Raw genomic sequence first — 25,291 nt, forward strand, 5'->3', positions numbered from 1 at the left:
CAAAAGCCTGCCTACAGCATAGAGAACTCCAGCCTGAGCCTGAACTCCCATACATGGGCCCTGGGAAAGGATACTCAAGCCACTTTCCCTGTGGGGAACCTGAGCCTAGAAAGGTTGAGGAATCTGCCCAAAGTCACCCAGGCTCAACTTGAAGCTCTCTCCACACAGAGCTGGACTCTAGAGCCAGGCACTCCATGGACTCTGACCTAGAATGCCCTCCTCACCCAGGACCTGAGCCCTATAGGGTTTAGCCCGTGAAACGGGGTGACATGGCCCCTTGAAACCACACACACTCAGTTATTTTTATCTCCAGTTTATTTTTTTAGACTAAGAGCAGAGTATGAAAGTCACAGCAAAGCACTTGAAAAAGGCCCGGGATGGGTGGGGACCACAGGGTGGGCAGGGCAAGGTCCTAGGAGTTGGTTCCCAGCTCAGAGCGGGAAGGGAGGGGGCATTGTTGTTACGGTCTCCAAAAGTGTCTGTGCGTTGCATAGGTCCTGTCTTCACAGAAGACAAAAGAGGGGCCAGGGGGGCCCCGAGGGGGGCCTAACCTGGTGGGGAGGGGTCTGAATCTGGAAGGAGGAGTCAAGAAAGGTCAAGGTTAAGGAAGGGAAGGGACTCTGTCTGTCTGTACATTATATATAGAGATATAGTGTCTGTACATGCCTGTCTGGCACCCCAATGCCCACCCCTGTCCACTGCCTGCTCCCCCCAGGGGTGTCTATTTGTAAACTTGGATTCAATCCAAACCACAGTCCTCTGTGTGGGAGTGGGGGGGGGAGGACATGCTTATTGCTGTAAACAGGGGAAGAGGGAGCCTGAGGCTCCGCCCCTCACCCATCTAGTCCCCTCCCCATGTTCTGCCCCCGGAGGAGAGTGACAGGGGGCACCTCCCAGGCTTCGTTTGTTCTCTCTGGGGCATATGTGCCTCTTGGGGGACAAAGAGGGAGGGGCACCAAGGGTCGGGGAAAGGTACCAGGGGGCAGGGAGTCCTGAGCACTGCCTTTTAAAGCCCCCAGGTTTGGTACCAAACATTACCGAAGCCACAGGCCGCCTGGGACCTGTGGCTGTCCCTGTGCCTGATCCACTACAGTGCCTGTCCTAGAGAGAGTGGGCAAAGCGGCAGGCACAGATAGATAGACGTACAGTGCAGACCCCACTCCCAACCACGGGAAGAAGGATGTAGGCCCCACAGCTGACTCCCTGCTCCTTTTCAGCCCCGCCCCACCTCTCTCTGCCATAGGAAGGGGCAGAGCTAGGAGGCCAAGAGTGTCATAAGGAAGAAGGCGATGCCCACGGCCAGAGGCAGGTGTTCCCGCTTGGGGCTGGTCCCGCTGATGCTCTTCTCAAGCTTGGGCACCTGGGGACTCTCGCCCTCAAAGTCTTCTGTGGAAAGATAAATAGACAGACTGGTTAAGGGCTTGGCCGTGCGCTGGGGCGGGGGGCACGCGGCGGCGGCAGCAGCAGCAGCAGTGGAGCCAGGGATGTGGCCACCCATAGGGGCGGGAGGGGCAGGAAGGACTCTGGTCCCAAGGGAAGGCATGCGGGGCGGGGGGAAAAAAAGCAGGCACCGGGAAGGGGGCTGCGGTTCCAGCAGTGGCCACCAGAGGGCGCTGCGCAGACTCACCCAACACGTTGATCTTCACATTGGGGCCCATGGTGAACTGGGGGAGAGTGGGGACCGGCTTCTCCCCGGAGTGCGATGCTGCGGGGTGGGGTGCGGGTGGGGAGAGAGGAGGGGAAAGTCAGGGCCAGGACCCCCTCCCCCTGCTACAGCTGGGGAGCTAATCCCGGTCGCCTGTGCCCTCTGCCCCCATCCCCAGGAAGCCAAGGGAGCCCCAAAGCAGGGAGGCTAGGATGCAGACGTGGCTGGAAGCCGACGCTACTCACTGGAGGCGCAGCAGACGAACACCTTCATCCTCAGACACTTCCAGTGCAGGTTGTGAGTGGGCGTGGCTGGGGAGGAGACTGGGCCTGAGTTGCTTTCACTCACTTGGTGCCCTTCAGACCCTTACGCCTAGACTCTCATCCCCCTCCAAATTACCCGCATCCGGCTATGTCCTGGAGTAAAACTGCTCCATCCTTTGGACACTGGTCACCATAGCTCTATAGCCAGCCCAACCCAGAATGCCCGTAACAGAAATGCTCTGAGGCCCCAATTTGGGGCTGTCACCAACCCGCGTCGTCCCACCGCCCCCCCACTCCCCAATCCTCACAACCCCTCTAAGAGATGAAACTCTGAAGCCTTATCCTTGGTGACCACCAACCACACCGGCCGGCCGGGGATCCCCGGGACCCTACCCTGTCACCCCAGAGACTGAGGACCCGGCACTCACAGATATAGTAGTATTCTTGGCCGGCATGGAATTCGTATCCCAGCGAGAAGGCGCTGTAGCGCTGGAACTTCTCGGAGAACTTGATGGGGCTGTGCGAGGCGTGCTGCCGGTTACATTCCCAGCGCTTGGAGCCCTGGCTGGCGTTGCAAGTGCGGTAGCCGCTCAGGTTCACCATGTAGAGCACGTACTGCTCCGCCCCGCCGCCGGGCCCGGAGCTGTTGTAGTGCGGACAGTAAATATCCAGGTAGTCGTTCACGTTCACCTGCACCGTGTAGCCCTCTCGCCGCAGGCTGTGGACAAACGGAGCGGGTCAGAGGAGAAACCCCGACGCTCTAAGGTTTTTCCACGTCACCACTTCGCAGACCTTCACTAGGACATTTTAGTTCATCCAGATGATGTGCTTTGATCATAAGAATAATAAGAATTCGCTCCCCCCAGACTCTTGGCTTTTCCTACATTTTTTTTTCTCAGCCCCTTTCTGTCCCCAGAGTCCAGTAGTCGAGTCCCCTTACTGTGTCCTCTCCTTTTTGGCCTGTCCTTCTCCTGGTGGCCACCAGAGGGTAGCAAAGGCACAGGGAAGCCTGGCCTACCTCCTAAGGAGGAGAGGGAGAGGCGGAGGAAAGAAGGAACCTGGCTCCGGTTGCCACAGAAACAGCGCAGGCCCCAACGACTCCCAGACCCAGGCCCGGATTTCCTCAGTCCATTCCCAATTCACCAGCCCCGAGGAGGGACTGAGGCATGGAAGCGAGGGTGAAGGTGGAGAGACCCCTTCCTTGGAGATGGAGGCACAAGCCCTGTCATCGATTCTCCCAGAATGCCTTCTTGCTGCTGCAGGTCCACCCCCCAGGCCAGTCCGACAGGACTTGCCCTCGTACACGCGTGTACGGCGGCTTCATGCACATACATGCACACGTTCCATGGCACAAACACAAAAATGTCCACCGCCCACTCCTGGGCGGCAGATACTCGGAAAAGCTAGATGGCATGGGTGCTGAGCCTATGCCGGTATTAGCTGGCCCCATCGGTCTCAGGGCTCCCCTCCCCTGTATTCCCTACAGGATAGGACCTCTGTCTTTGTGGTTTTGAGTCCCATTTGCCTCCACCCCGAAGCCATGGACAATGAAGTCCCCAGTAACCTGACACAGATCAGGGAGCTGAAGAGTTCAGCATCAAGGCCCTCCCTGTGATCACCCCAAGATTACTGCCTTGTTACATACTTCCTTCCTCCACGTAGATGCCACTGCACTGTCTCCCCCCCCCCCATACACACCATGATAATGCTAGGCACAGGCCTAGACAAGATGACTGTGTCTGTCACTCTCCAGAGGAGTCTCTGGGACAGAGAAGCAGATACTGGGTCTCCAGGAACCCCCACCCTGCTTGTTAGTTCCCATCTGAGTGCTGGTCTGAACATCCTGGGTGGTAGCACAGGATGGTGTGGGGGACGACAGAGACGCCTCAGTGCAGAAGTGTGGCGGAGTGGGTAGAGGTTTCCTTTAACGTCCTCAGGGCAAGCATGCGTACATGTTGGCAGTGATGCAGGAGGACAGTGGGCACAAGAAAGCATGGGTTATACCTGGTGGAATGACAAGCCACTGAGTCCCTAGTCCCTGGGAACTCCCTGAGGGAAGGAACTGGCTCTCCCTGTCACCAGGCACTACCCAGTTCCACAGACAGCAGTCAGAGGCATCAGGGAGATGCGCTTGGAGGCTTCTTCCCGGGACAAGGCCTCGAGGGTCCTCCCTGACATTATCCAACCTCACTGGATTACTTGTGTTGCCCCCTCCCCAGGACGGGCAACGAGGCCGATGGGTAACAGCTGGTGTTTGGGCTCTCCAGTAAGAACAGGCACGGTCTTCTTGAGTCATCAGGAATGCCACCAGTCCCACTTGGTTCCCATGGGAGTAATGGGTCACTCGGGCCCCTCCCTGTCCCTGGCACTCAGGTGGGCAGGAGTCTCCACGGGCGCTGAGAGCAGGAAAACGGGTTAGACCAGGCCTGGCTGCTCCCAGCCACCACCCATGCATTGTATGTCCATCCCAACCCCATAGTCTCCTGTGACTTTCCTAAGGTCCTGGGGAAGGGGCCACCAGCCAGCGAGCACAGAGTGCCAGGCCTAGACCAGCCCCAGAGCTACCCTGGAGCCCTGTTCCTTCGGCCTCACGCATGTATGCAGCCTGATTTTGAAGCCAGCCCCTCCCCGTGGCTGCCCCACTGAAGCCACACACCCCATTACAGCAGGGAGCGAGCCAACTCCAGAGATGTTCCTACAGGTGGTACCTCAGTTTCCTCAAGAGGGTGGGCTGAGCATAGAAAGTGGTTGCTGTGTGACGACAAGAAGCCACCTCTTACCTATCCCTGTGATTGGTGGCAGAAAAGCCTCAGAAATGCCCCCTCAACCTGGCTATGTGAGTCAAAACCTGATGGCAAGTTAGCTGTGTCCATTGGTATCTGGTGGTGGGTAGAGAACAGAAGGCTGGGTGCCAGGAATCCCAAACCATGACTCCTAGGAGACCCGACCTGTCTGTTAGGCACAACCTCTTTAATTGAATCTGTCATCCTACTTAACCCAGCAGTGAAGGGGAGGTGCACAGAGGCCCCAGCAGAGCTTTCGCAGCTAACCACGCCTCCGGGGTTACCCCCCTCCGGCGCTCCGCGGAGGGTGGGCCAGCATCTGGGGACTGGGTTGTGCCCTGCTCCTTCAGGGACTTCTCCATTCTTCCCTCCATTTTATTCCCTCGTTGCTTCCCACTTCTCTTGCAGAGAGGTCTTCTCCGCTCTTCTACAGGGATTACCCCCTTTAAGCCTGTTACTTCGTCCCTCCCGACCTGCAACACCCGTGGGTGCATCCCGACTCTTCTCACTTCTACAGCGCCCTGGCTTCCCGGGCCCGTGGCACTCAGCCTTCAGTGCCCGCGGGGGGGACAGGACGGGAGGTGGGGGAGCGGGGAAGGAGCAAAACGTCTCCCCCTGGGGCCATTAAGGGCAGGTAAACAGGGTGTCTAACAAGACCTGGGAGAAGGGAAAGGCTCCCGAGAGACCCTGAACTTGTTAAACCCCTATCCTCGGCCTTAGAAGCCAAGATGCAGAGTTAAGGGAGTGGAGGAAAAAAAAAAAAATGCAGAGACTAGGTTCTTTTCCCTCTAGTGCGCGCCCCCGAGGCTGCGCGCCGCCCGCTCCAGCAGGCGAGGCCCAACCACGTGTGCGCGGCGTGGAGTCCGCGCGCCGGGGCTGGGGGTGGGGGTGGGGGTGGGGTGGGGGTGGGCAGCGGCGGCGGCGGGAACGCTCCCAGGGCGGCGCGTGCACACTGACCCCCCCCCCCCCCCCCGCGCCCCGCCGGCCTGGTGGCGAAGCAGCGCGCCGGTCACCCCCGCCCCTCGACCCTGCGACAGTAGCGACAGTAGCGGCGCGGCGAAGGTTTATTGATCTGCAGCGGCGGAGAAGAGCGAGGACCCGCCGAAAGCGAGACACACAGAGATGGAAAGCCTCTGCCATCTCCAGAGGGGAGGCGAACACACAGACGGATTCGCCCGAGAGGGGAAAGGGAGGGAGGGAGCCACAGCGAGACAGGGGAAGCCAGAAACAGGGAGAGGGAGGGAAGGAAGGAAGAACCGAGCGAGACTTGGGGGGAGAAAACGGCGGCGACTCGGCATCCGATCCACAGAGGCCCACAGCAAGCGGAGAAGAAGACAGCGTGGAGAAGAAGAGAAATCGGCACCCACTGGCGACTGGACGAAAACAGACCACCGCGGACGGAGTAGAGGTCTCGATAAATATTTGTTGAATGAACGTGTGAATGAAAGCGATCAGCAACGGCAGCGTTTCCCGGATAGGTAGGGAGATCGCGAGAAGAAGATGCTCTTGAGGAGAGTACCAACACCTTCGTTTAGTTCCAAGAATGAAGCTCTGGCAAAGGGGGACACACATGTTGGGCCCTCAACTCCGCCCCATTCAGTGCCCGGCTCAGGAGACCCCCGACTTCACACTCCCACCACTCCCTCCAACAAGGTTGCTCCCACCGCGTCCTAGTTTCTGGGCCAGGTTAGGAAAAGGTCTCGCCTATTCCCAGGGACGAACTCAAGGGGGCCGAGTGGGGGGAGCGGGGGGGGGGGGGGCTAGGTAGCCAGGACCCGGCCACCCGCCCCACGTCTGTCAACCGAGGCTACTGCAGGTCTGTCAAAAAGAGGTTCCTGCACGTGTCCCACCAGCACCCTCCCACGTGACCCTGGGAGGCGGGGTCGCAGACCCTCCCCCACGTGACCCCAAGGGGGCAGAGACCCTCTGCACGTGACGGGAGGTGGGAGCCAGGAGTCTGGGTCACGTGACGGGAGGAAGGGGGGCCTGGGAGCCTGTGGCTCGGCCCGGCCCCGCCCCCAGCTCCCCGGCCCTCTCCACTCCCGGCTCTGGAGCACGTCGCTCTCACGATTTATGGGGCCGCGGATGCCGCAGTGAGAGAGCCGGGGAGCCCGGGCGCAGCGGCAACAAAGGCCCGGGAAGCGGGGCGGGGGCGGCAGCGGCCTCCCGGCCCAGTGTGCGCCGCCTCCTACCTCCGTCGGTCCCTGCCGGTGGCACGGGAGTGGAGAGGGCGACGGGAGGTTCTGGGCAGCCGGCTCTCCCATCCCGTTCCGGAGCTTTCACCTGCGCCCAGGTGTACGCGGGGGAGGGGAACCCGATCAACGCTCCCCTCAAGGCTATTCCCACACCCACTAGGCTCTGGCATCCGCGACCAGGGGGTTCCCCAAGGGTGGCGGGGAACCCGGGGTCCCTCACCTGCGAGCTCACCGCCCGTGCCAGACTGTAGCGGGGCGGGGGTCGGACGTGTGAATCTCAGGGTGGGGGGGGGGGGGAGATGAGCTAGATATAGCAGGGTAGTCAGCACTCAGCGCCCCCCGGGGAGGTTGGAGTCCCGCTCCGGGGGGGAGGGGCTGCAACCCCACCCCCCGAGGTTTCCATGGGAAGCAAAAGGGGGGCGTCATTAGCTCATCCCCACCCCCAGTCTGACACTCTGGGCGCGAGGAGGAAGAGGGGGAGGCGCAGAGCCCCAAACAACAAAGAGCGGAGCAGCAAGCAGGAGCCCCTCCCCCGGAAGGTTGGGGGTCGCGGTCGAGGCCCTTCAGGTCCCCTCCCCTGGGGTCTCACCATTTGTTCCCTAGTCGGCCTCCAGGGCGGGGAGTCAGAAGCAAAGCTGCCGCCACCGCCCGGGCAGGTGTGACAGTGATCCCCGTGTCCCCAGGGATCCCCCCTACCAACACACTGAGGTGGCCAGAGTGATATACGCGACAGCTCGGCAGGGAGGAGACAAGGGCAGCAAGGACTGTGCAGAATGACGGCCCGGTCCCGCAGCCGGCACCGGGCCGCCGCGCCACACACCGGAGGAAACCACACGGCCGCCCTGACACCCGCCCAGACCGCGGCGGCGCCAAGAGCCACCCCAGCCCAGACAAGACTGGCCACGCGGACACCGACCGCAGCCCCCTCCCCGACCCGCCGCCCGCTCCCACCCCTAGACGGTCGCCGACGCAGACACACAAATCACACACAGACACACGCACACTGACAGCCGCGCACGCCCGTTCACACTCGGTGCCATACGCCGTCCCTAGCCTCAGCGTGTGTGTGTGTGTGTGTGTGTGTGTGTGTGTGTGTGTGTGTGTGACACGCCGACATCTCTGCCTTCTTCTTTCTCACCAGTACCCTGCGTTCCCAGGGCCCCCCAACTCCGCGACCTGCCCCGGCTCACCCCACTAGGGTTTAGCCACACAACCAGAGCAACCCATTTCCCCTTCGTTCTGGGGAGGTGGCGAATCGGACTTCCTGCCTTAATGCCGAACCCCACTTTTAAGAGCAAGAGTCTTAGGCAAAACCCCATCAACGTTTATAGGCTGAAAACAGGTCATCCTTGGGCTCCCAAATGCAGCGGCCTATCCCCAGCACACCGGTACCCCCAGACTTCAACCTAACCAAAAGGAGTGTGGATGGTGGGGGGGGGGGGACTACGGGACAGGGAACACTAATCCAAAGGCTGGTGTGGAAAGAAACCAAGATGGGGTTGGGGCCCCCCCAACAGCCTCCTCCGCACGGCCAGAGCGCTCCTCACTATGCCCCAACAGCTTCTCTCAGACACCCCCTAGTTTCACAGACGCCCACATAGTGCGTCCCCTCTCCCTCGCCTCTCGGCACCAAGCCTGTCTCCCAGGACTGCCGCCAGGTTCCCCTAGGACTTCTAGGGCCCACCAGCTCCCCCATCACTGACGCGGGACGCACGGGCTCTCCGGGTCCCCGACTCACTGCTGGTTGGAGCTGTTCCAGTATACCGCATGCCGGTTTCCCAGCGCGCCCCCAGGCCCCTGGGCCAGCAGCGGCAGCAGCGGCACGGGCACGAGCAGCAGCAGCAGCAGCAGCGGAGCCGCCGCCATCCCCGGAGCCGCCGCCGCCGCCGCCCCCCGACTGAGCCCCGCGCTCCCGGCTTCTCAGCTTCCCAGCTCCCTGCTGCCGCCGCTGCCAGCCCCCAGCCTTAGCCACGCCCACAAGCCTTCCCTCCGCCCTTCTGGGCGCGCCCCCGAGGCCCCGCCCCTGGCGCGCTCACGCCGGGCTCCGCCCCACTTGAGCCCAGAGCGCGCCGCGCGTGGGCGACGGGAACTGTGTTGCCCCTCTAGGAAGAACGCGCCTCTCCTCTCTCCTAGGTGATTTGCTGCAGCGGCTTGCGTCTTTTGCTCCCCCAGGCTGGAGTTCCCAGAAGGATCTGGGAGCCAAGACCGGGATAGACAGCTTGTGTAGGTCCACACCTTTCTCCGTGGACTGTAGGAGTGTTGAGGAGCGAAGGGCTACCTCTGAGTAAGCAGGACTAGACCCACATCTGAACGAAGTTGGACCTCCACTTCGCCCTTCCCATGTGCACACAAGGAGTTAAATGGACACATGATGGGGAAGCCCTCAGGTGGTACCCAGGAACTAACAGCTGGCTGCCTGAAGGCCCTCAGCTGAGCACGAGGGCTTGTTTTTCTTGGAGCCAAGGCAGAGAATGTCATCTTCTGGGGGCTGAGCACAGTAGCTCACTCCTTTAATCCTGGCACTCTGGAGGCAGAGCCAGTCGGATCTCTGTGAGTTCGAGGCCAGCTACATAGGTCTGTATAGGGGCTACATAGTGAGACCCTGTCCTTAAAAAACGGCCTACTCTGGTAATCCAGGGCAAAGGTGTTGGTGTTGGTGATGGGTCAAGGTAGGAGGCGGTTGGAGCCAAGCAGGAATGGAGTGATCTTGGCAGGCCCACAAAGGGCCACTGACTGCCTCCAACCCCCCTCAGCGATGTCCTCAGGCACGCTCATTCCTGCTCCCATAGATGCTTTCTCTAAGGACAGAGAGCGTCTTGTGTTCCAGCACTCATCACAGCCATTGTCTTAGTGGGGACATCCAAGCACAGACATGACATACACACAGTGAGGGGGAAAAGAGAAGGTGTGCATACCCAGGGACAGGGAACACAGGAACACAGACGCTTGCCACACAGGCTGATACACACCAGGTGCTACCATAACTAGGTAAGAGACTGGTAGAAACACAGGCCTGTAGACACACACACACACACACACACACACACACACACACACACACACACTTCTCCCTACCAAACTGCCCTATCCCTCTCACAAAGGGTCCAGAACCCTATCTCCTCTCTTTTCTGGAAGCCCATACCGAAAGGCAAAGCAGAACCAGGCCTGACTGGGTTCTCAGGACCCCTAGCAGCTGTGCCCGGGGAGGCAGGTGCGATGCTATTTTGTTGTGCTTCAAAAGGCGGGGCAGATGTCTGCACCCTCCGTCTGTTTACCTTTGGTAGTATAAGGCCTTGACCACAAGCCTGCCTTGGGTGTGAAGTTGGGGGAGGGGCACTGCACCCACAGCAGGCTCTGTGCCTCCCTGCTGCTAGGCAAGAGTGGGTGCACCTCTCCACTCCAGGGAGACATCTTCTCTCTTCTTGGGAGCCAGAAAATAAATGAGGTCCCTTGGGATGGGAGTGAGGGACTTTACAAACAGTTCTCTTCATTCTCAAAGGGGTTTTCTTCACCCCAATAATGCTAACCTGCATACTCCAGGGACCACAAGTTCCAGCCCCTGCCCCTCCATGGCATGCCTCTGATCCACAGAAGTAAGCTTCTCTCTGTAGGGCAGAGGAGTCAGAGAGCCTGTCCATATGCACAGGCTGGATTGGTCCAGGACTTTGAATTCCATTTTTGAAAACTTGATTCCTGTTTCTAATTCTGGGTTCCAAGCTGGGAATGTACTTATTGGTAGAGCATGTGTATGAGACCCTAGGTTCAATCCCCATTATGGTCAAAATAAATGAATACTAAAACCTGGCTTTTATTTAAAGATTTGGGTGATTTGGGTCCCATACTCTAGAGCCCAGATGTTCCTCTTTAGAATGTACTACTCCTCCTTCTCCTCCAATAATCATTGAGCGTCATAGTGGGAGAGGGCTCAGAGGTTAAGAGCATTTGTTACTCTTCCAGAGGACCCACGTTTGATTCCCAGCACCCACATCAGATTGTTCACAAATGCCTGAAACTCCAGTTCCAGTGGATCTCCACTCTTCTGCACTCACATGTGCAGATACCACACCCACATGATTAAAAATAAGCAAGAAAAAGGGGAGCCTTTGCCTTTGAACCGGGGGCCCTCTCTGTTTAAGCCTGGGTTTAAGATCATCTTTCTCTCTCTGGCCAAAATCTGACTTTCAGACACTGTATGGGGCCTGTGTCTGTGGGATCTGGTCCTCGGGTACCCAGGCTTCTGTTTATGGGGCTACTGGCTGGTTTGGGCCTTCGTGTGGTTCACAAAAGCGCCCCTCTATGCAGATTCTGTCTCTAGAGAGCAGCCCTTGGCAAGTGGTGTCTTCGTGCAAAAGCAGAGGGCTTACGTGTCTCCATCTTAGTAGGGGGTGTGAGCTAATGGCAGCCTCTTCTGGCCCTTTGTTTTAACTTTTCAATGCCAAGCACAAACTTTCATAATGTGTGTGGCAGTTCTGTCTACAGAATATGCAGTGTGTATGCACCTCCAACTACAGTACGTTCAAGAGCCTCAAGGGAACTGAGAGCCTGTTATTCATTCATTCATTCATTCATTCATTCATTTAATTGAGACAGAGTCTCTCTCTCTATGTATCCCTGGCTGCCCTGGAAATCACTGGATAGACCAGGATAGCCTCAAACGCCTGCCTCTTCCTCCAGTGCTGGGATTAAAGGCACGTGCCACTAAGCCTAGTTGGGACTGGGATTCTTGAAGGACTAGGCCTGTGTATATGAGATCTGAGGTGCTGTCCGTGCCTAGGACCTGTGGCATCTGGGTCAGAAGAAGTCCTCTGTCAGTGGGGAGTAGGCCTTTGTTTATATCTGTGGCACCCATCATTCTTGACTGGCCTGCGGAGGAACGGGTTATCTGTTTGGGCACTGCCATTCAGCAGGCCTGTGCATACACCGCTACAGAATTGCTGAATACAGCATGGAGCAGATGGAGCAGACACAGGAAGGTCCGCAAAGCAGTCCTTACCCTGCTGCAGAGGAGGTGTCCTCAGTGTCCCTCTGTCTCATTCTTTTTTGTTTTTTGTTTTTTCCAGAGCTGAGGACCAAACCCAGGGCCTTGCACTTGCTAGGCAAGCGCTCTACCACTGAGCTAAATCTCCAACCCCTTTTTTTTTTAGTTTTTCGAGACAGGGTTTCTCTGCATATTTTTTTTTTTTTAAAGATCTATTTATTTATTATGTATTCAGTGTTCTGCCTGCATGTATCCCTGCAGGCCAGAAGAGGGCACCAGATCTCATTACAGATGGTTGTGAGCCACCGTGTGGTTGCTGGGAATTGAACTCAAGACCTCTGGAAGAACAGTCAGTGTTCCCAGCCTCTGAGCCATCTCTCCAGGCCCTCTCTGGGTAGTTTTGGTGCCTGTCCTGAATCTCGATCTGTAGACCAGGCTGGCCTCGAACTCACAGAGATCCGCCTGGCTCTGCCTCCCGAGTGCTGGGATTAAAGGCTGCGCCGCTGCTGCCGGGCCCCTCTGTCTCATTCTTTTAAAGTGTGCTTGGGGGCTGGAGAGATGGCTCAGTGGTTAAGAGCACTGGCTGCTCTTCCAGAGGTCCCAAGTTCAATTCCCAGCAACCACATGGTGGCTCACAACCATCTATAATGAGGTTTGGTGCCCTCTTCTGGCATGTATACATAATAAATAAATAAATCTTAAAAAAATAAAATAAAATAAAAAATAAGAGTGTGCTTGGGGCTGAAGAGATGGCTCAGTAGTTAAGAATACTTTTTACCCTTCCAAAGGACCTGGGTTCAATTCCCAGCACCCATATGGGAGCTTGCAGCTACCTCTAATTCCAGTTTCATGGGATCCTACCCCCTCTTCTGGCTTCTTTAGGCACCAGGTATAAATAAATAATGGTACACAGACATACATGTAGGCAAAACACCCATACACATAAAATTATGAAATAAAAAACGTTTTGTTTGTTTGTTTGTTTGTTTGTTTGAGACAGGGGTCTGTCCTAGAATGCCCTATGAAGACAAGGCTGGCCTTGAACTCACAGAGCTCCACCAACTTCTGCCTCCTGAGTGCTGGGATTCAAGGCGTGTACCAACATACCCAGTATTATTTTTAACTAGGTCGGGTGTACTGGTGTCTCTAACCGCAGCACTTAGGAGGTAGAGGTAAGGAAAAGCAAAAGTTGAAGATCATCTTCCCCTACAAAATGCGTTGGAGGCCAACCTCGGCTAAATGAGACCTTGACATAAAGTAATAATAATAATAATAATGATAAAGCTGCCTGAGACTAATAAAACCAGCTCCTTGGTTTCCTCTCCCACAGTAGGTCACAGACTTAAGTGTGAAGCTCTGAAACATCAGGCCTGACTCTAAGCTGCTGTTGGCGAAGCCGGAGTTTTCTCCATGGGCCTGGTCCTCTCTCTGGGCCTCAGGCCTCCTCTCACGTAGAGGCTCTGCCCTCTAGTCCCACTGGCCTTGGGGCTGGCTGCCATGATCTTCCCAGGAGCACTGAGCCCAGACTCCCTGAAAATCCTGACAAGGTACTCCATTCTCCCCATCCCTAGGGTCCAAGGCATCAGGAAGCTGAGCAGGTCTGAGGCACGGGGAGCACTCAGGTTATGTAGCCCAAGGCAACTCCCAGGACATAGGGTAGCAGTCACAGAGCTGAGTTTAGTTCAATAAATCATGGAGGCGAGGGCCTGGGGGAGGGGAAGGCTGGGAGGGGAGGGGGCTGGATAAATAATTCATTAAACAAATAAACAAGGAGTCTGTGAGAGCGAAGCTTGGCCGTGGTGTGAGCAGAGGCAGCCGCCGCCAGCTCCTGACATGAAATATTCACAGGCTCTGCACCTTCCACAGGGTCATGCGTGTTCTGCTGTGCGGAGTACCATAGACACCTGGGTACTATGGGGTGGGGCCAGGTGTGTGCATTGGCCTTCTGACTCCTGAGTGTGTGTCCACATGGCCCTCTGGTATGCTGGACCACCTGAGGTGACATGAAGCCACACATATGACTGACACATGGGATTAAAAAAAATATGAATGACGGCAGGAAACACAGTACCCCCAATTTTGTCTAGGATACAAAAAATTAGGATGCAATGCTTGGTTGATGGGGTCAAAGTATAACAATCTCAATTCCTACACATGCCCTGATCCTCTACTGGGCCTGGGAAGCCAAGGGAGCCTCTGGTAGGTGACATCTCTGGGGTGTGACGTTAGAAGTGTATGTACTTCTGGTGGCACTGGAGGAAACACTGGGAAGGGGGAAGCAGGTACAGTGTCAGTGTGAGCCCACTACTCAGTGGCTTGCCTGTCACTTAGCTTCCCTGGATTGCTTTTCTCTCCAGTGGGGCTAATACTACCCTCGCCGCTTGAGAAGTTGCTCCTTGCAAAGATCAAGATCCGCACTCTCTCTGGGAAACACTTAGCACAGTCTTTAGGGCCCAAGAGATGTTTGATTAATGGAGGCTTCATCAGAATCCTTATTAAGAGGCTACCTCCCTGCTCTGCCCACCTAGACCAGCCCAGAATCCCTCCCCACTTGCTTCCCCTGATTTTCAGAGCTTGCCTGACAACCATCACAGAGAGAAAGGTGAAGTGGGGCTTGGAGAGTAGGAAAAGATTAAATAGGTTGAAGGAAGGGAGAGTCACATTTTTTAAAGAAGTATTAGCACATACCTTTAATCCCAGCATTTAGGAGGAGGCAGAGGCAGGTAGATTTCTGTGAGTTCAAGGGTAGTCGGGGAGTACCAAGTTGTTAAATAAATAAATAAATAAATAAATAAATAAATAAATAAGAAGTCTCCTGCCTTCAAACTGTGGGAGAAGGAGCTCTTGACCTTCTCAGACCCCACAGCTGCTTCTTCATCTCATACTCTTCCTAGGTCTGATGCTCACCAAAGCTTTGATTTCTAGAAAGTGGCTGTGGGGCCACAGAAAGACCTGGTGTAGAGAGGTCTTTGAGCTGGGTACCACCACCCAGACCCCATCTCCACTGTCAGAGTTTGGGCCCCCACCCTCTGCCCAACCATCAAGGACATCCCTGGCAATGAAGTCTATGCCTGGGCAAAGACCAGAGTGGGTGGGGAGAACTCGGGCCGCCGAGAGCCTTGTCGAGTCAGGGTGGAGTAGCTGGCAACCTCTTAGCAAGCCCTAGCATTCCCCAGCTCTCTCCTGTCCCCTGGAAAGGATCAGCTCCCCAGGGAGAGAGCCAGCAGACAGGTCTGAGCTGGCCTGCTCTTTTACACAGAAGAACTGGTGGGGGAGGGGACCTGGGCTCCTAGTGGAGAGTGGTAGATGTAATACCCGTGTCACTTGGGAAGTCAGAGGCAGAGTGGCCCGCCATGCCTAGGAATACCCTACAGCCTGGAACCCAGCCCTTTGTCTCCCTTGGCCAGACAGCTGCTGTTTTAGAAGCTAGTTTCTGGCTCCCTGATGCAAAGATAATGTCTGCCCACCTTTTCCCATGGAGCCAACATCAGTTCTCCACTTCTCTCCCCTGGGCTGTGCAGGTTCAGGCCAATCTGCACAGGAGCTTCGCAGAATTGATCTGTAATAAAACCACAATATGAGTTCAGAAGAAGAGATCAAGAGATCCAGATCTCTCTCTCTCATACACACACACACACACACACACACACACACACACACACACACACACACTCACACACGTAGATGAAAGTATACTGTGAAGCTGTACCAACAGTCCTTAAAGTACATCTCAACGTGGACCTTTAATATGTCGAAACACATAAACATCACTAATTGTGCCCATCTCTCTGCCATCAGTTTTGTTCTTCACAACCAAAGCCTTCTCTCTCAGAGCCCATTCTCCCCTGCGTTCCCAACCATTTGTACGTGGCTCTCTGTATTCATGCTTGCACTTGGCAGCATACTTATTTAATGGACGGTTTGTCTCTGAAGAATTCTTTCTTTCTTTTTCTTTTCTTTTCTTTCTTTTTTTTTTTTTTTTTTTTTTTTTGAGACAGGGTTTCCTCTCTATAGGTTTCTCACTCTATGGACACCAGGCTGACCTCGAACTCAGCCTGGCATGTCTCTAAGATTTCTTAAGAGAAAGGTTCTTGTCTCATGCAAGTATGTGTACTCAGCACCCAAATGAGCTTGATATTTAGTTAGCAGAGGTGTTTAATCAATGATTGTAAATCCTTGAGAGAAAAAATGCATCTGAACGGCCACCATTCCTAGAATCCCTTGAGAGTCCACATGAATCCTAGAGAGTCCTAGACTCCCTGGAGAGATCCCCTGAGCGTGGCTCCTTCCTGTGTCCAGGCGCCCTTATCTCCCCCCTTTCTTTCCTTACAGCCTGTCCTTTTCTCCCTTTATCGCCGGGAGACCATGAATGTCAGTTCCACATGCGTGATAGCCAGGAGGCAAGGCAAGGGTTAAATGACACCTCATTAGTGTTTAATTGAGGGGAGGAAGCTTCCCTGGCACCAGACAGGTGGGCAAGCCTGCTCCTTGCTGGAACCGGGCATCTCTAGTTCCAGCCTCTCACCAGACATGTGGGTGATTTGGCCCTGGAGACCTTCAACCCAGCCGGGGCACCTCCCCCCACTACCAGCTTTGCCAATTTAGTCTCCAGGCAGTACCGACCAGCACTCCCCATCTGTCACCAACATCTAGAGGAGAGGCACACTCCTTATTCCTTCTCCTTTAGCTAGTCTTTGCCACTTCCCACCCCCAGGAGACTTTGGAGAGTGGGAGGAGGGGTGCGGAGCATGGAATTGGACAGTGGAGGAATACAGAGCCACCAAGGGATGGATTGCAGATACAGACAAGTGACAGAGATAGGGAGGTGGAAATGTCTGCCCAATTTGACCTTAAATGAACAGAATGCAAATGAGATGCAGACGATATGCAGATGAACACAAGGATCTCAAAATTGACATTCCCCATGGCAGTAGCTCTGCACCCAAGACACTATGGCTGTTGCAAATAACCCCTACCTAAACTCTCTGGGTTAAGTGACACTGACCTTTGTTTTGAGTGAAAAAAGGAATTTTAAGTGAGACAAGCGCTTGGCTGGGTGAAGGCTACAGAACCCGGGACGTTGAACTCCTCTCCAGCTTCCTCATCGCATTTCCCAACACCTTCTTTTTTTTTTTTTTTTTTTTTTTTTTTTTTTTTTTGGTTTTTCGAGACAGGGTTTCTCTGTGTAGCTTTGCGCCTTTCCTGGAACTCGCTTTGGAGACCAGGCTGGCCTCGAACTCACAGAGATCCGCCTGGCTCTGCCTCCCGAGTGCTGGGATTAAAGGCGTGCGCCACCACCGCCCGGCCCTCCCAACACCTTCTTAATGTAGCTACCGGCGATGGACCACAGCAGCTGGAGCAATGACCACTCTCAAGGTTATGCTTGGACGCACCGTCGGTTGCTATGGGGACTTTCGTTTCCAGGCCTGAACCAATGCAGATTGCCACTGATGACCTCATGCCCCAGGTTCAGGGATTCTATTGGCTATCCGGAAGCCAGAGTGCTCACTTTTCAACTGCGTCACTGCGGGGATCCCCCGACGACCCCAGCTAGTGTGGCTAACTAAAAGAATGGCAGCCGAGCTCACAGAGCGCTGAATGAATGAATGAATGAATGAGTGAATGAATGAATGAATGAATGAATATGGAAAATCAAGAAGAGAGGAGAGAGAGAGAGAGAGAGAGAGAGAGAGAGAGAGAGAGAGAGAGAGAGAGAGAGAGAGAGAGAGAGAGAGAGAGAGAGAATCACAGAAAAAAAAAAAGGCAACTTCGGGATTTGAAGGGCAATTTGCAACGTGATAAGTGTGGAGGAAATCCAGGCAAGAGATTCTCTCAAGCCTGGGAGACAGAGATTAAGTTTTCGCATCTGTCCCGCTGAGACTAGGGTTGGTTTAGTAAATTGAGGGCCCCACCCTCAGCCGTCTAGCGCCGTTGAATTTAGGGGAGACCGGTGACGCCCCAAACTTGCAGGTCTGCTTAACCTCTTGGAACTGTGCCCCTGAACACGCCGCGAAGACTTTCCGTGGGTAGGGCCAGGTTCCGGAGGGCCGCCCAAAGCCTTCCGCCTCTATTTGGCCCTAAGAGCAGACTCCATCGGAGCTTTCTCCCAGAGAGTACCTGGGCCGACAACCGCCATCCGTGCAGGGCCCACGCTGTGAGGAAGGGAACAGAAAAGTCGGGGGATGGCTTGGCCTGGAGGCCAAGCCTGAGGGCGCTAGTTTGCAACCCCACAAAGTCTAGCTCCTGTGCCCACCCCAGCCTCCGCCCTTGTACCTGCAAAGGCCTGGGCTGTCTGCAAATGCCCGAGTCTGTATAAAGTGCAGTCTGAGACCGAGACCATGTGTCTGAACTCGAGAAAAGCCAACTAGGTCCTGGTCCCTTTTGCACTACCAGCCAGAGCTCCTGCTGGGTCCACAAAGAGGCGTATGAAACCTCGGAGGAGCTGGGTAAGAACCCCCTATTTCCGAATCCAGGGCAGAGGCCGCTAAGCAGTTGCCCCCGACTTGCCCTGCTTATGATTTCTCTGACGAAGGACCGAGGTAACTGTATCTTTGGTTTCCATGGCAACACATAGACGCCCTCCAGGAAGATGGCAGCGTTGGAACTCCAACGCTGGACCGAGAGACTCCCTCAGCCCACAGCTCCTCCCACATTTCTCGGCTCGCCTTTTCTTCCACACATAAACATCTTTTCAATGGCTAAAGATCAAAGTTTAGGGCCAGGACCCTAACCCATACACCAATAACGCGGCGTTTTCTGAAACTGGCCTCGAATAGAGGGATTATTAACTCAAAATCTGCTCTGCCTGCACCCGCTCTCCTTAACCCTGGGCCTTAGCCAGAGCCACAGAATTACCACGAACTGTGAGGGCCCACAGTCGTGTGACAGACAGGTCCCCACTCCCTTCGAGAGAGGAACCGGTCGGTCCCAGGCGTGCGAGGAGCCGGGGAAGGCCTCGCCGTCCCCAGCATCTTGGTGCTCCCCGCTCCAACCCCCGCCCCATAGTGTTCACACGCTGCCTCTCGCTGCGGCAGCCGGGTCGGGCTAATCAGCACAACATCCACCTATCGATCGCTGGCTTCATGCCAGGCAGGCCGGCACCTAGCCAGAGGAGCCTGCGGGGCACCAGGGAGGGCAGAGCGCAGCGACAGGGGAAGGGGTGCTCCCTCTCCTGCTTCCACCTAGGGCACGGTTCAGAAAGAGGGACCTTGCGGGCTTAGGGGGTGTCAGTCTTATCTGAGAGAGGAGGCGACGGTTTCGAACTAAGGGCGAAGGAGCCCTCTCTCCTGAGCTCCGCCCCCTCCCTATAAACGCTCAGAAGAAAGAGGCCGCCGGGGAAGAAGGCTTTGATCTGACCCCACCTTCCCAGTTCTAGGCCAGGCACCGCCCAGAGTGCCCTTGGGGAGGGGGAGGGCCGCAAGGCTAGCTGCGGCGGCGGCGGCGGCGACGCCGGCATTCTGAAACCCAGGTGCTTTTCTGTTTCCTCTGGGTTTTACCCCAGCACCCGGAGGAGGCCCTGCCAGGGTGGGACGTCAGCAGCATCTGCCACCTAGCACAGGAAGATGGCTGGGGAGGTGCGAGAGGGTGCCAAGCTCCACAGCTGCTGCTGGCACCTATCCCAAACTGCCCAGAAGGGTGCCCACTGATGTCTGGCATGGACGGCCTGGGCACAGCTGGCATGGAGGTCAGGCCAAGTCAAGCCAAGAGCTGAGGCCCCAGGGAGTTCAGGTGTCAGGGAAGAAGCCAGAAGGGAGAGTAACACAAAGATGGGTGGTTTTTAACGAAAGTTTATTATTTGTGTGTGTGTATGTTCACTGTGGCATGTTCATTGACATGCCATGTGGCGTATCCAAAGGACAATTTTCAGGAGTCTGTTCTCTCTTTTCCATCATGTGGGTTCCAGGGACTGAACACAGGTAGTCAAGGCTTTAATCTGCTGAGCCTTCTCACTGGCATCCATTTTTTTTTTTTTTTTTTTCTGAGACAGGGTCTCTCATACCCAGGCTGACTTCCTGTTCACCGCCCCCCCTCCCCCCTCCCCCAGTGCTGGGATTACAGGTGTGAGCTACCATGCCCCACGAGAATGGGTGATTTATTAAAGGTTTGGTCCAAACACTTATAAAAATACAAACCAGCATGAAATTCAACCTCATGGCAAGTCCGTCTTCACAGAAGACAAGTGAAATGCCCCCCCGGGAGGGCAACAATTGCCCCTGGGAAGAGGCCTAGAGGGCACAGATGGCATGGCTTCTCCTTTGCTCTTGGCCAGGAACCCACCTGTTCCCAGGTCTTTGGCTTTGGCCCCCAGTGGCTCAAGGATTGGATCCCACCAAACCCCAGTCTTCCGGGTGGGAGGAGACACGAAGCCATCAAAGCAGCTATGCTCCAGGGTGCCCTGCACTGTCTGCAGCTCCCTTGAAGTTCCTCTTCAGCCTGTGGTGAGGGGCAGTCACCTACAAGGGTCACCTCAGATCCTCTGCCTTTGCACATGAAAGCTTCATCGTGTCCGCCTGGCTCGGCATCACCGCTGCGGCAGCAGAATCCCCTTCAACAGAGGATCTTGGGGAGGACGGGCTCCGGTTCCTTGGGGTGACAGGGAAGGTGTGCTGGGCTCACAGAACTCGCAGGAGGCGCAGTATCGGGAGCAGCAGCAGCAGCAGGAGAGACAGGCGGCTGGACGCATGCTCTCCTCTCCACCCAGACGTGCCACTTTCGCCGGGGCTCCCAACAGGATGGGCTGACTCGGACTCTGTGAGGGATCAGAGGTGGAAGTGTGGGGTCTGCCTGCTTCCTCAGCAGCCTCCTCCCCGCCCTTCCCATTCTGGTTCCATTCTCTAGGGTCTCCCAGGGCAACCACTGCCTTCCCACGGTCACCCTCATCCTTCCCAAACCCCAACCTCCGAGTTTTCCCAATCAATAGTCTCCAAGTCCAATTAAGGCTCTGAAGGGCCTTGCCCCTTGGGAACCGCATTCTCTGTGCCCAGCTTTTTAAAAAGGTGTGGTGGAAGCTTCCACAGGGGTGACTTATGGGAGACGAGGCTGCAGCTTGACGCTTAGCCTGGACCCCTCAGGTCTGACGCTCCTGTTTCCCCCACTCCTCCTCTCCTCCCCAGGGCTCCCGACCGCTGGGAGGGCTGCTTGTGAGACCCTGGCCCACTTACTGCTCTCCTTGCAGCAGACGGACACCTGGAGTCTCAGGCACCGGCCAGAACTCTCCGGAGTTGGCACCGCTGATGGGCAATTGGGAGGAAGAAGTCAGCACAGAAAAGCATCCCTTGGAGTCAGACCATTTCAGGCCTCCTTTGCTTATCTCCTTTGGGAGTCACACCGAGGACCGGCTCATCCACGCCTCTCGGCATCTCTCTAGTCCTCATCCCTGCTTTCTGTACTCTTCTCGGCACAGATTCGGCTGAGACGGTTCCTTACCTTGTCCCAGACTCAAACCAAACCCCTGAGGCTCAGGAGCCACAGCTCCCTTCCCCACAGCCTTTCCTTCCTCCTTCCTTTAACAAGAAGTGAAGGCAAAGAGCCCATTCCTCCCCTGCACCCCACCCCCACACCCAGAGGCATGCAGTATGCCTGCTCACTCACAGATGTAGTAGTAAGTCTCTCCAGGCAAGAACTCGAAGCCCAGGGAGAAAGGTGTGAAGCGCTGAATCTTTTCGGAGAAGCGAACAGGGCCAAAGGGAGCAAAAGGCAGAGAGCACTTCCATCGCTGGAAGGCGTTTGCCCCCTGTGCCTTGCAGGCCTGGTAGCCCGACCAGTCCACCATGTACAAAGCAAAGGTTTCAGGGCCCTCCGGGGGCCCCGGGCTTTCATAATGTGGGCAGAAGATGTCTAGGTAATCGTTGAGGCCCAGCTCCACCACGGCATCTCCTCGAAGCAGCCTGCGGGGACAAGGGAGCGTGGGCTGATGGGTTACAGCCTAGCACAATGGGACAGCTGTGGGGTCTGAGCCGGCCTCTCTCACCCACTAGAGATGGGATAGCTCAGGAAGACACGTGTTTCCAAGAACGACCCAGCCCTTTTCAAAATCTTCTCCCCCTCTTTTGGTAGCTGGGATACAATCTGAGGCCCGCATGCTCAGTGCCCCACCACTGAGCTATGACTAGCCTTTTAACTTTTCCGTTTGGAACAGGGGCTTGCCAAGTTGCCCAGGCTGGCCTTGAACTCACTATAGTTCAAGCAGGCCTTGAACCTATGATCCTCCTTCCCTAGCCTTCTAAGTAGCTGAGATTACAGGCCTGTGCCAATTCCTAGACTGCACACCTCCCTGAGAGACAGTGTCTAGGTAATAAATGTGACGCTCAAGTCCCTTTTAGAGGGGTTAAGGGGCTGTAGTGCCCGGCCCATAAGGCTTCCTTATGGGTGAGGCGGCCATCAGCCTACCCAATCTTTGAGGAGACCTTCCCTGCAGCCCATCGCCCCCCATCGGGCCTGGCCCACCATCCGTGCCTGATAAATGCTAAGGGGATGGATGCCGCCAGGAGGCTGAGGCCAAGGCAGGGGAACAGATACATGCCCACAGAATAGTCACAGAGGAAGTCAGAGCTCTTGGGATCCTCAGTACCCCACGCAGGGAGAAACAGGCCTAGTCAAAAGACAAGGGGTAAGTGGCTCCTTTTAGGGGGGCATCTTATGCAGCCCAAGCTGGCCTTGAACCCATGATCTTCCCACCTCCTCTCGGTCTTTTTTTATTACTATATCATTTTTTAAAATCATGCATGTGTATGTACATGGGTACGTGATGTGAGTGGAAGCGCCAGCAGAGGCCAGAGGTGGTGGCTGGTCTGGAGCTGGTGTTGCCGAGGTGGTGAGCCCCCACGTGCCGCCTCAGCCTTGGGAAGACTGGGATTACAGGCATGAGCCACCACACACCGTCCAACTTCCTTTTTTTTTGGCCAGACAATGCTAGGTATAAAAGACAACCCCCACCCCCACCCCCACCTCCACACAGTCCAGTTCCTCTTCCTCACCTCTCAGAAGCAGCCTGGGGGAATCAGTACAGGAGAGAAGGGCCAGGACAGGCCACCCCCACAGCACCAAATACTGAATGAATCCTGCCTCCAACACCACGCACACAGTAAAGCATGATCTAGCAAAGGCCTCTAAACGTCCTTCAGTGGGTGGCCGAGGACCACCTGCTGTAGGGACTCTTGATGAGAAGGATTCTCGGGCTTAGCTCAGACCACTAGAAGGCAAGCTGAAGGAAGATAGCGTCTTCATATGTTTCATTACACTGGGTGTGGAAAGGCACCCCCACAAAGCCAGAGCCCAATAAATACTTGTGGATTTGGTGAATGAACCAGAAATTCAAGAGCTGGGGGCTGAGGCCCCGGTCAGGATAGTAGAAGCCAGAGTTAGGAGGAGATAGAAGAAGCCAGAGTTCAGGGCAACAATAGCTCTTATCACCCAGCCCTGGTATTGGAATGACGATCTTGGGCCTGCCCTCCTGGGGGTCTGTGGCTTCCCACAGGGCAGTGTTTTGGACTCTCACATTGGTAATGCCCAGCAGATCAGCACTAGTCTTGACACACAGTATGTGCTTATCAAACGATAGTGAATAAACGAACAGAGCCACAGATTGTCTGAAGTAGAAAAATCAGAAAGGAAAACAGATGGGGAAGGCAGAGAGGCAGGGAGAAACGGGAGGCGGGATGCAAACAGCAAAAAATACCGAGGTTCAAAGGCAGCCAGCTCAGCAGAGGGGAAGAGACACACATTTCAATCTGTACAGCTGTACTTCTTTTCACAAGCCTGACCTCAGTCAGTCCGCTTGCTTCCCAGGGTACTGGGTATTATTAGCCCATTTTGTAGATGACATAACTGAGGTTAGCGAGGTCAAATGACTGGCCCACAGGTGAATCAGCTGGAAGGGCAAGGCCAGGATTGGACAGACATAAAATCAAGATGGAAGCAGAGATAATCAAACGAAATCAGGGGCCGAGGGGGCCTGGGAACCGGGGAGGAACTCACGTTCTTTCTCTAGGGCAAAGACCCCTCCCGGGTTCTCAGCGGTCCGCCCCAGCTCCTGCCGGCCGGCGGCTGGGGCTCACCAGAAAAGGGGGGCGGGGCCCGGACTCCGGGCCCGGGCCCCCCCAGCTCCCCGCTTCCAGACTCCCCCAGACTACCCTCAGGACTAGGGTCCTCCGCCCGCCCCCCAACACGTTCGGGCGGGGGGACCCCAGGCACGCCTCGCCCCTCCCCCGCCGGCTCAAACAAAGGAGCCCCGGCGCGCGGCTGGGCAGGGCTCAGACAGCGCCTTGCAAAAGGCGAGCGGCGGGTGCGCGCACGGCTGGGGAGCGCGCGGGCCCAGCCTGGCGCTCGCCTCCTTCGGCCGGGCTACCTGGGGTTAGTGGAGTTCCAGTAGACGGGGTGGCGGAGGCTGGAGCACCCCCGCAGGCGCGAGCCGAGCAGCGCGGCCCAGAGGACAGTCCGCAGCAGGGGCAGCAGCCGCATCGCCCCTGGGGTCCAGTCTGGTCTGGCCCGGCTGGTCCCGGCCCGCTTCTCTGTCCCGGCGAGAAAGGTACAAAAGTGGAGGGGGGGGGGGGGGGGACGGAGAGGAGGTGGGGTGCGGAGACTCTGAGACCACACCCCTGGATAACTTTCCACCAATGGAAACTCGTCCCCGCCTCTCCACCCTGGGCCAACTCCTGTTAACCCTTTGTGCATTCCTGCGCGCTCCAGGTTAGCCAAAGCGTCCCTTTGTAGCTCGCTGTGCTGAGAGAGCGTGGCGGAGGGGACCTCGTCCACTAAGGAGTTTTTGTTTTGAGGATTTGGGCTTTGGTTTTGTATGTGTGTGTACGTGTTCGTGCGAGTTGTCGCGGGCCGGAGGTCTTGCTTCTATCCCTTTCCACCTTATTTTTGGAGACAGGGTCGGTCACTGAATCCGGAGCTCGCTGATTGGCTAGGCTTGCAGTCCTGTAAGCTTGGGGCTGGGGGGATCCTCCAGTTTCCTCGCCCCACCCCACCCCTTCCCACCCGCGGCTGGGTTACAGAAGCAAACCACTACACCTGTGGCTTTTTACGTGCGTGCTGGGGATCCGAACTCAAGTAAGCACTTTACCAAGGCTGAGTCCTTTCTCCAGTCCCATACTGTGCTTTGTTTGAAACAGGGTCTTAACCCTAAAGCCTGGCTAGCCTGGAACTTACATGTAACCCAGGCTGGCTTCAAACTGGCAATAATCCTCCTGCCCCGTCCTCCCTGGTGCTGGGATTACAGACACGCACCCATGCACTACCACCTAACAGGGTTGGGTTTTGTTTTGTTCAGATCTTGTCTTTTGTGTCTGCATTAGTTCAAGGTAGAAAGCCTTATTGAAAGTCTGGGAGGCCCGAGCTGGACTGCATATGCAATTACAAACAGTCTCAGTACTGGGAGAATGTCCCAGAAGAATCCAGAGTTCCAGTCAGCTTGAACTACACTC

At 56.0% G+C, this 25,291-nt stretch overlaps 1 protein-coding gene across 4 annotated transcripts; it reads right to left on the reverse strand.

The window, feature by feature from the left end:
* Positions 1-297: 297 nt before the first annotated feature.
* LOC128105431 (ephrin-A3) lies at positions 298-24,386 on the reverse strand. Of its 4 annotated transcripts, none has more exons than XM_052730588.1 (5): positions 24,211-24,338; positions 2,337-2,626; positions 1,891-1,956; positions 1,628-1,705; positions 298-1,386 (listed from the first exon to the last, which is right to left on the reverse strand). In XM_052730588.1, the coding sequence occupies exons 1-5, from the start codon at positions 24,321-24,323 to the stop codon at positions 1,256-1,258; spliced, it is 678 nt and encodes a 225-aa protein (XP_052586548.1). In that variant the 5' UTR covers positions 24,324-24,338; the 3' UTR covers positions 298-1,255. The 4 variants fall into 4 exon arrangements, with proteins under 4 accessions (XP_052586548.1, XP_052586545.1, XP_052586546.1 ...); XM_052730585.1 differs by lacking the exon at positions 24,211-24,338 and adding an exon at positions 8,625-8,844; XM_052730586.1 differs by lacking the exons at positions 1,628-1,705; positions 24,211-24,338 and adding an exon at positions 8,625-8,848.
* Between the last annotated feature and the right edge of the window lie 905 nt (positions 24,387-25,291).

Source organism: Peromyscus californicus, unplaced genomic scaffold (assembly GCF_007827085.1).
Source record: "Peromyscus californicus insignis strain IS unplaced genomic scaffold, ASM782708v3 Scaffold_9__1_contigs__length_137607984, whole genome shotgun sequence".
In the NCBI taxonomy this organism is placed as follows: Eukaryota; Metazoa; Chordata; class Mammalia; order Rodentia; family Cricetidae; genus Peromyscus; species Peromyscus californicus.